This window comes from Podarcis filfolensis (assembly GCF_964270895.1).
Source record: "Podarcis filfolensis genome assembly, chromosome: 1".
Lineage (NCBI taxonomy): Eukaryota > Metazoa > Chordata > Lepidosauria > Squamata > Lacertidae > Podarcis > Podarcis filfolensis.
The window spans coordinates 104,543,075-104,554,183 of record NC_139604.1 but is presented as its reverse complement, the minus strand read 5'-3'; the positions used below and the strand labels follow the sequence as shown (position 1 = coordinate 104,554,183).

General features: G+C 42.8%; 1 protein-coding gene across 1 annotated transcript; it reads right to left on the bottom strand.

Annotated features, from left to right (window-relative positions):
- Positions 1–562: 562 nt before the first annotated feature.
- PNN (pinin, desmosome associated protein) lies at positions 563–11,067 on the bottom strand. Its single transcript, XM_083614063.1, has 9 exons — positions 10,809–11,067; positions 10,064–10,135; positions 7,174–7,242; positions 6,419–6,491; positions 6,237–6,331; positions 4,761–4,836; positions 3,824–3,979; positions 3,604–3,742; positions 563–2,920 (listed from the first exon to the last, which is right to left on the bottom strand). The coding sequence occupies exons 1-9, from the start codon at positions 10,919–10,921 to the stop codon at positions 1,641–1,643; spliced, it is 2,073 nt and encodes a 690-aa protein (XP_083470189.1). The 5' UTR covers positions 10,922–11,067; the 3' UTR covers positions 563–1,640.
- Between the last annotated feature and the right edge of the window lie 42 nt (positions 11,068–11,109).

The following is an 11,109-nucleotide window of genomic DNA, read 5'->3' as shown; positions in this document are numbered from 1 at the left end:
CGAACTGCTAGGTGGCAGGAGCTGCAACAGAGCAATGGGAGCTCACCCCATCGCAGGCATTTGAACTGCCAACCTTCTGATCGGCAAGCCCAAGAAGCTCAATGGTTTAGACCAGTTGGGTGCATGCCTATTGAGGCCAATAGTGTCTTTTCCTATCTACCCTTTCCCCGTTGCAAATTAAGACGTGGAACAAAATGACTCAGGTGCTCTTGGATTCCACCAGCCCATCCACAGAGACATTTGCAGCCAGGACTTTTAAAAAGGAATTTTAGCTGAGTGGCTGGTGGAAACAAACTCAAAAGGGCACTTCACACAAATCCTTCGCCAGCCCAGTTCAGGATTACATTCCATACACAAATCCACATTGTTAGGTGTGAGAGACTACTTTAAATGTTTTTAAGGGGTACTTACGTACAAGTTGAGATTTCTGGTCTTTCCAATGTATGTTTATAGCTGGGAATGGGGATTCTAATTTGTGTCAGACCATTTAGTTTTGGTAGGTGAACGATAAGTATAAAAAAACCTTTTCATTAAACAAAAAGTAAATGCAGAATACAGAAAATAGTATATAAAGCTACCTTTATTTAGACTTTTACAGAACAAGCCAATGAATACACTTGTAGGAAGTTTAAAAACAGTATGTCACCTTTTTACACCAACTATATTGCCATCGACTTGCTTTAGATGTTACAGAAATTCCAAGTTTTGAATCCACTTTCCTCAATCAACAGGTATTCATAAATACAACATCTTAACCCCCAATTAATTTAATGGTATACTGCATTTTTATTGGCATTTGAAAGTTTAGCCTGTGGCCAACAATAATCTAGTTTTGAAGTTACCCATAGGCCTCCTGCAACATACTGCAAAGCACAGAAATAAATGAGATGCAAGTTTTTTTTTAAAAAAAAATCTAAGCATTACTCTAAAACTAGGGGAGAGGCAAGGCTTGTTGAAATAACTACATGAAGTCTCTAAACAGATTTTAGATGGCCAAGTAATTAGAATTGGCTTGATACACTCACTTGGCTTCTGTATATGGGCAGTTAGTTCACCAAGGAACGTTAGTAAAAGCTGGCATCAATTTGTATAATGAAAGCACAGAAAAGAAAACCTGGATTATGCACAGGTGTGTGCTCCTTCACAGAACTTGAGAATTCACTTTTAGCAATTAAGAGGGGAAGTGTTAATAGGCAGAATATTCAAACACTCTGTATGAAGTATGGCAAAGGGAGAAAGATATCTATGCGAGATGAAGCGGCAACAGGCTCTCACACCTCTGTAAAATACACATTTATTTCTACAAAAAAAAAGATCTGATACAGAAATGATTCACACAAATGTAACTATGTACCTATTAAAATATACAGAAACTCTTTTAAGTAGAGGAGATTTAAAAAGATGAAGGGGTTGTCAATCCTTTTATTTGTACACTTTTGCATCGTCACATAATTTGATAAGTAACCTTTTACAAAATCATGTAAAAAGCACGAGAATTGCCTGGTAAAGAGTCTGCATTTCTCCAAAAGATTTTATACAGCATGCAATTAAGGCAGCCGTTTCTTCCCCACATGGAATCCTTTCACTCATCAAGTAATCTTCTGCTGCAAAGATTAGGCTAGGGAGCCTGGTCTCTTCTGTCAACGCCTTTTGTCTTTCCTGTCTGATTTACGGTCTCTTTCACTCCGCGAAGTTCTTTTGCCTGACCGACTACTTTCTGATATAGACCTCTTTCTGTCCGACCTTGAACTTTTATCCTTTGATCCTTTCGCATCTCTGCTGCTACCTTTCGAAGACTTGTGACTCCTGTCTACTCCTGCATTATCCCTTCGCTTTCGATCCAGACTCCTCCTACGCTTCCTATCCCTATTGTGCCCACGCCCTCTGCTTCGACTTCTGCTCTCGCTGCTGCTGGAACTACTGCTACTCTCTCGACTGCTACTTCCGCTAGTGCTGCTGCTGCTGGAGGAACTACTCCGACTACTGCTGGTGCCGCTGCTAGAACTGCTGCCGCTACTACTGCTTGTAGAACTAGTACTACTGGTGCTGCTGCTAGTACTGCGACTTCGACTCTTGCTGCCTTTGTTCCTCGCTCTACCTCTGCTCCTGCTCCTAACCTTGTTCTTGACTTCTACGCTTACTGCCTGGATTTGGTCTGCCTGAGTTTCAGGCAGATTCTCAGGCACTACCGTTTCTTCTTTCTCTACCTGAGGCTCTTGATCTTGAGTGGATTCCAACTGTGGTGAAGGCTGTGGCTGAAGCACAGCCTCTGGTCGAGGCTGGGCCTCAGCCTCGGACACTGCAATGGATTCCGGCTCCTTCTCTTCTGCCTCCTCTGGTTCAGCTTCCACTTCTGGCTTGTTGCCTTCCTCTTTCTCCAAGGGAGCAACAGGCCCCTCCTGCTCTGGTTGAGCATTACTCTCCATTTCTGGTTCCACTTCTTTGCTATTCTCATTTTCTAGTGGCTCTGCATGATCTGCCTCATTGGTTTCCATCACATCCTGCTCGCCATCTACTGGCAGCGTATTTTCACCTTCCTCTTTCCCTAACGCAACATCCTCCTCCTGATTATCCTGCTGCCTATCATTCTCCTTAATCTCTGGTCCCTCATCTACCTTAACCTCCATTTCCTCTTTCTGCTCCTCCTCCTCCTGTTCTATCTCTCCATCACTGTGACTAGCACCTACCTCCTTTTCTTCCCCTACCTCTTCCATTTCTACATCATTGCTCCGATTACCTGTCTCCATCTCTTCCACCTGCTGAACCGCCTTACCCTCTTCTTGCTCCTTGTTCTGGTCTTCCTTCTTTTCTTCCTTCTGCACCTCCTGGTGTTCTTTTTCCTTCAGAGACTGTCGCCTGGGCCTGGCTTCCATTTTGTTAATTTGCTCAGCAAACTCAATGCGCCTATTTTCAAACAGTGCTGCAGAACGAAAGAAGACACACTAAGCTTATTGTGGGTAGTTAGCATGGTTCCATCTTACTGATAGATCACTTGAACCACTTCACACAAGAAAAGTTTCATACAGACAAGCGATCATCCATGTTAAGAGGTCAGAATGTGCACTTGTGAACTGGGGCATTTGCCAAGTATTTTTTAATTACAGGCTACTGGCAGTTAAGAGCAGTAAAGTTTCACATTAAGAAATAATTTATAACTGGATCCAACAGGTGGGCAAGATTCTTATCTCCCCAACCCCCTAGAGACAAGTTGTATCTGTCAATCACTTGGGCTGGAATTCCAATGTCACACCATTACAAATGTTCTGTTTGTGCAAGCACATCATCTTGCAAGATGGAAAAACCCCGCTTGCAACTATGTGCTGTTCTGAGAATTTTCCCAAACCCCAGAACCAGGACTCTAGGACCCTGCCAGTGCCTTTGCACCAACTTTCCAAAGCTGGGTAGGCAATCCTCCACCTTGTGGGTGGGCCAGTTCTGGCTTTATGTGTTTTTGTGTAAACGTGCAGACTCCCAGAACTGACCCTTTGACTAAGATGCAAGTTTGCTTTACTGCCTTATCAATATCACTTTAACTTTTTCTATTGAAATGCCAGAAGAGCTTATATCAAAGAAAATGTATCTACCCTACCACCAGTAACATACCATTTAATTTTTTTTGGGAATCATCAAACAGCTTCTGGGTAGCAGGACACATTCTGCCAGGTATGTAGAACAGATGAGGCTTTGTCTTTGTTCTTATATATTTAATTATTTTGGCATTATGATCATTCCATTCTTCTTGCTGGTAAAAGAAAGATTTTTATTTTTTTAATATTGTCCACAACACAAACACCACATAGCAGCTGCTTCAATTTTGACTCACCAGCTGAGCAAGTTCAACTTTCTGTTCCAATAGCCGCAGCTCTGTTTGTTTAGCACGTCTTTCCTCAAAGAGCTCTCGCCTCTCATTTTCAACCTGCTTTCTCTCTTCCTCTGCCTGCACTTCAAGTTTCTGTTCAATTTCTTGCCGTCTTTTTTGCTGAAGTGGAGAAACCGTTTCAGATTTGCTTAAGGTGAGCTCAGAAATTTTATTATTAGTTTATATACCACTTAATAGCTGGTCGACCCCTGTTCTGGAATCAGATCAATACTGAAGTCTGATACAGAAAAAGCTTTATCTAATTATTGCAAGATGGCCCACAACTTTTGACTGGACTTAGTAGTCATTGCTTATAGTGGTTGGTTTTTTCATTTCTGCTCCCCTAAGGTATGGAGCACTCCTTGTGTATCGAGGAATCCACATTTACAGTGAAGCAGTGCCAGGCAATGCAATTACATCTCTCCAACTTATGACCTTAAGCCTGGCAACCAATAGGAGCTCTGTGCCCCCCCCCAATCTGTTTTCAAATTGTTATGGAACCAGAGACAAGTAAATAAAAATAAAAAATCAACTATATAGCCAACTAAAGGCAGGGCATACGAAATCTAAGCATGGACCTCTCTAGGCTGCTGGCATTTACTAGTGCTTTTCCCAGCTGGTTGCCAGAACCCAGTTTAGGGTCGCCATACAGAACTGTATTTGTAGTAGGATCCATGTTCTATTGAGCTTAATAGGCTTAAGGAAAGTTTTAGGAATGCTCACTGTTTCCCTTTACACTTGAAAAATGACTTTAAAGTCCTCATGTTTCCACAATGAAAAATCTGAGCTACTGGGTTACTAGCAGTAAGTTTCTTCACACAAGACAGTATACAATTCTCTCATTCAACAGAAATAGTAGTCTCTCTCCTCTAATGAACATTACAAGGTATTGAGTTAATACCCTCTCAGTAGCGACTGTTGATTCTTGTTTGAACTTCTGAAGAGTACCCATCAACAGGCCAAATATGCGCCGATTCCTAGAACAGAAAAGGAGTAAAAAGATATTATATGATTGACTTTCATACGTGTTCATTATGCATACCTACTGAAACAGTTTTCCAAATCTTCCAAGGTTGTTAGTTAACGGCACATGAATTATAAAAAGGCTACAATAATACAGGGTAAAAAACTATTTAGAAAGAAACATAACCACTGGATGTTGCAAATTTCAACAACCAACATGATAAGATAACAAGATAATTCCAGTGGATAGCTTTATCAACAGCAGCATATAATTTCCAAACATATTAAATTAAATGAAGTTCTTAATTTATGACCCAAAGACATCCAGAAGTTTTATCTAAGATTGAAGACAACAATAAAATACATTAAATACACTGATTATTAATAAAAGGAATACCATTGTTGTGAGTTTTCATAAGGAACCTCAAGAAATGATTTGCCATTTTGTAAACAACATTGCACTGAAAATATAGTCATCTTCTTTTGACTTACTTTTTTGTTGAGAGCTAGCTGTATGACCAAGAAATTTGGCCCTTACGGAGAATCATAGAATTGTTAACTTGGGAGGGACTCCTCCCCATGGGTCATCTAGTCCAATCCCTTGCAATGCAGGAAAATCAACTAAAACAACCCTGACAGATTGCCTGAACTTCCAAGGATGGAGAGTCTACAACCTTTCGAGGGAGTCCACTCCACTGTAGAACATCTCTTACTGTCAGAACCCAGAGCACAATGGTCACAGCCTGAAAATAAATTCCAGCCCAGCATTCCAGCCCCACCCCAACTAATATATATGAGATGGTGCTTGAATTAAGAAATAATTTCCCAAAAAAATTATTTTGATACTTTCCCACAAACTACCTATCTGAAGTTGATATACAAGCAGCTCAACACAATGCACTGTCTAAAAGTGAGACCTTTAGATAGCTAAGATCTTCATAAACATATTTTAATGAAATATGCCAATTTCCCAAGATTTTGCACAGAAAAGCATGAAAAAGTACAATAGCTGCTAATTTGCAGTATTCTTTAAAGACCAAGGCTAAAATCCCACCAACATCAATGGGACTTACTTCTGAATTAGACTGGTTCATATCAAACTAAAAACAAAAAAACAAACAAACAAACAAAAAACACCAAGAAGGGAACATTTTAGAAAAAAAATATCTGGCAGGATGCCTATCTTCGAAAAACACAACATGCTAAATCTCTACGTAAATAAACATGGGAGCTGGGTTGAGTTGTCTGGTGCAGTCAGAACCTGTACACACACTTCTTAAGAAGCAGGCTAAGACAGCATAAAATATTGGACAAAGTTTTCTGTGCAAGAAAGAACACTTATTTCATAATTTGTATTATGCACTTGGAGTTTGAAAACGTGGTTATGGTTATAGTCAACAGCACTGTTAGATACCTTTGTTTTCCCTTTTCATCCATGTTTTGATCTTGAATAAGGTCTCGGCGTGTTCGTTCTTTGGAGGTAGCAACAACAGAAGACTGCAACGCTGGCTGCAAGGATAGGTCAAATCCAGGTTAATGGAAGCTTTTCTACACTTCTTTCCCCTCTCTACCCACCAACTTCTAGGTATCCCTTACTTTTTTAACATCATCATCCTCTGCGTCGCTTTCATGGCGTGATTCTCTCCTTGTCCGACGTTCCCCAGCTAGCCTAAATTTAAGAGAGTATCAAAGGCATCCATTTTATACTAGAACCAAGGAAAATGTTTCAATAGGCTTAGAAAATGATGTTAATAAAAGCACAATAACTACACTAAAATCAAGATACTGTGCTTCACAGACTGCTTTGATCCAACCTCTCTGTCCGTGTTGTTGCTGGGATCCAATGAACTCTCTGGTGAATGTAGATTAGCTGCTTGCTAAATCTGTTGCTTTATTACAGCATCTTTTTAAAGATGGAGACCTCACTTTTAAAGTCCGCTTACTTTTCTTTCTACAGAACATATTGTAGGGTAGCAACTCCTACACAATTTACGGGTACTCAAGACAAAAAAGGTGTTCTACTGAAATCCTATTTAAAATATTACACAGAATCAGGATATACCAGTATAAATTATTTGCTAGTGTAGAATTCCAAGAAGAATTATTATGCAACGTAATTAAAGAAGAACTGATACATGAATGGTTTTTCCTTTCTTCCCTCCCAGTTCCTTTTGTATGTCTGAAATTGCAAGCAATCATTTTAAATTATACACAGCCTTGAGTGCTATATAAAAACCATGCAGAAACGCACTACAGAAATATACTGAGTCAGCTAAGAAGGCATGCTGTTTTTGTCTCTAATTTCATTCAATCCTGTTCTTGAATTCAGCCCCATTTCATTCTCTGCTCACCTATTGGTCGCCCCTTCTAGATCCCTCTGTTTGGCTGGGGGTCCTCCTCCGCTATCCGAGAATCCACGCCTGAAACAAAAGAGCACACATCAGTATATCAGATCAGTATGCTCCAAGCAAGTTTATAATGCCAAGACCCCATAAAACTAAAGTTCAATGTCTTGCTTTGTGTGCAGCAAGTTTTACATAAGTCACACCATGCTCTCTAACATTTATATGAAGCCACTAAGTGAGATCAGAGGGTGAAAGTAAGATGTAATCAGTCTAACAAATAAAATCAGCTCTATTTCTTTTCTTTTTTTTATCTGAGTTAGGTGAGGCTGCTCAGGTGCTGAACCAGTTCTTGGGCTCCGTAATGGGCTAACAGATTGAAAGCTGACAATAAAGAATTGTGAGAAAGTGGTTCTTATGTTGATAAATTAGGTACTTGGCTTGTTTCAGATGGGGGCGCACCTTCCATGAAGAAGCAGGTTTGCAGCTTGGGGACACACTTACATCCAGAGTTGTCACTAGAAGCCAAGGTAGCCCCAGTTTCACAAACTGCCCTTCCCAGGTTTGACCTTATCACCAGGTAGGAACATTCCTGAACAGACAGTCTTGCCACCATGATGCACATTCTGCTTATCTCTCAAATGGAATACTGTAATGTGTTGTACAAGGAGCTGCCCTTGAAAACTTTCATTAGTGCAGAATACAGTTCAGCAGAGGAGCATTGTTGGGTACTGAAAAGACTCAGGGCAGAGGCCCACAAGAAATATTTGCATATGCTTATTTTTATGTATAGGTGCCAATTTCAGCTGTCATTTGAAGGGGAGAAACAAACTGGCTGTCAGGGAGAACTTAGAGCTATAGGGTGGCAACAGGGATTTCCTGGGCCAGTATACTATATGTGGATTGGGCCCTCCACCCCATCCACAGTCTAGAGCTGCTGTTTATGTACATATTTATGTACGTATTTAAAAACAGACAAGTGCTCGTTGGCAAATTTGAATGGGAGGTGTCTAGGGTCTCACCAGTGCTGTACTTTGAAGTGTTACCAGTTGCCCTGTAAAAAAAGTTAAGTTTAAAAAGGAAAGATAGTATCCTGCATCAAAGACCCAGACACATGGGCCCCCTGGCTACCCACTAACAAGGCTGTTGCTTTATCCTGATGGAATCATATCACATAAATTCTGAAAGAACTACCATGGCAGCCTATTTGCTGCCAAGCCCAATTCCAAATACTAGTACTCCTTTAAGCCGCTAAATGGTTTGGGGCCCAAATAATTGAAGGAGAACATCTCCCTAAACCAGCTTGCTTATGCCTCAAGATTGCTAGAGTGCTTTTCTCTGTTTCCATTGTCAGGGAACGTTCACTACAGTCGTACCTTGGATCTCAAACGCCTTGGCTCCCGAACAAATCAGTTCCCGAACGATTAAAACCCGGAAATGAGTGTTTTGGTTTTCGAATGATTATCGGAACCCGAACATCCAGTGTGGCTTCTGATTGGTGCAGGAGCCTCCTGCAGCCAATCAGAAGCCACACTTTGGTTTCCAAATGTTTTGGAAGTCAAACGGACTTCCAGAATGGATTCTGTTTGACTTCCAAGGTATGACTATATTTGGGTGAGATGCAAGAGAAAGCCTCTCAGCACACGCATGCAGCTCTCTCACACACCCATATACTGTAATTCACATATACACTTCTGCAAGTACATCTCTCCCTCTCAAACACATACCTACCCTCTATTCCCCCACCTCACATAAATAATCTCCTTCTCTCTCTCTGCCCATGTATATATATCCAACTCTCATACACAGAACAAACTAAGTATCCCTTCCAATTCAAAAAAGCCCCTCCAAGGGTGGAGGATGTGACTTTTTAAAAAAATAAACCACCCACAAAAGTAACTAATCCCTGAGTTACACAATGCCACAAATTCAAAAGCTTATTCCTTCCTTTTAAGAGCATTTTAAAGAAACTCTAAAAATGTGAATATATCTAAGCAATTTTAAACTTTCCAGTACCAAACTAAATACCAAGTAGGCCAAATATCTGTAGGACTGCAAAGACTGCTGTGCAAGTAGAGCCTAAAACACCATCCAATAAAAACCAGGCAGAGCTCTGTTGCCTTCAAGTACAGTGGTAACTTGGGTTACAGACGCTTTAGTTTACAGACTCCGCTAACCCAGAAATAGTACCTTGGGTTAAGAACTTTGCTTCAGGATGAGAACAGAAATTGCGCAGCGGCGGCAGCAGGAGGCCCCATTAGCTAAAGTGGTACCTCAGGTTAAGAACAGTTTCAGGTTAAGAATGGACCTCCAAAATGAATTAAGTTCTTAACACGAGGTACCACTGTACCATACCATGCCAGTTTTAGGCTACAACAGCAGAGGATCTGTAACCCTTAGAATAGCATAGTTGGCTGCCCACCCTTTGGTAAGAACAGTGGTATATGAGCCAAGTGGCAAGTTATACATGCCTTCCATTTAAATCTTTGAAGACAGCAATCTTGTGGGCTCCTCAGCACTGCCATAAACTAACATTACAGCAACTGTACAAGTCCAACTTGAAATTAGTGAAGTTTTTTTTTAAGGTTAGAAGAGAAGCTGCATGCAACCTTAGGGCAGCAATGACAGCACAAGCAATGGTCAAGTACCCCAACAGTTATTTGCTTGTTTGCCTGTGAATATGCTTTGGACCATGAACAGAACCGCTCTCTTCCCCATCACTGTACAAGTATGGCAGCTGAGTTCAGACTCTAGCTACCTTCTATCAACACATTAAAACAACATTTAACCTTCTTTTCATTTCTAGCCTTCAAAGACAAGCATAACATTCCGTGCAGCATAGAAGCTGCCCTCAGAAAGGTACAGAATTGGTTTCCATTAATCATCCACAGATACTCACCTAAGTAATATACTTCCACGCCCCCTACCTCCACCAGGGCCTGTGATGGTCAATAATCTCCCTTGAGCGGGCCTGGGGGGAAAAGCCAAGGGAATAATCATCAGGAAGGTGCAAAGAGGTACAGAAAACATCCCTCAAAGGAACACCACTGGAGACCTGCTGCAAATGTATCCCCCACCCCCCACTTTATTAGTCCGCTTTAGTGATTGGGGACAGGAAATGACTGCTTCTACCATGTGCAGGATCCCGATGGCCTATTTTATTAAAATTCCTTGACTTCCCACGTGGAAGGAAGTAGCAGAAAATGCAGGGGGACGGCAGTGGGTTTTGCCTACCTTTTGTGGCACGGAAACTTTTACAGATTTAGGCTGGGGTATGAGCGCACTCTTAACCCGGGTTAACTTTGGCCGCCGGTGCAGGCTGCGTCCCTAAGCGCCCTTACTAGGAACTAACGAGCCCCACTGAAGCCTCGTTCGCAGGGCGCAGCCGCGCCCGGCAACTCACGTGGACGCCACTAACGGATTCTGCTCGTAGGCCTCCCTCTGCGCGCCCGCTCCGTCCCCGATTTGAAGAGGAACGGGGCTAACGGCTGCACCGCTCGGGCCCCTGAAGTCCCAGGAGAGGGAAGGGAAAGGGCGCGGGCACGAAGGGGGCAACCGCAGAGAAGCCTCTCAGGGGGCGAGCGCGGCGGCCCCCCTGAGCCGAAACCCCCCCGCCGGCCGCCCCGCTCTTCCTCCCGCCTCACCGCACATCGTTGGGGTCCCGCCCCGTGAGCTTGCGGATGTTCTCGTCGACGTGCTTGAGGCTCTCCTTGGCCTTCTCGAGCTGCTCCTGCAGAGCCCGCACCGCCACCGCCATCCTAGCCACTCACAGGCGCGGCCTAGCCAGTCAGGGGCCGGCCGAGAGCACGGCTCGGCGGGAAAGGGGCGGGGCGCCACGGCCCAGCCCCCCCACGTAGAGCGGCTCCTCCGAGCAAACCCGCCAATCGGCGCGCGAGGGTTGGATCGACAACGTTCCTCGCCAACAGCCGCGCCTCGTCCCTAGCG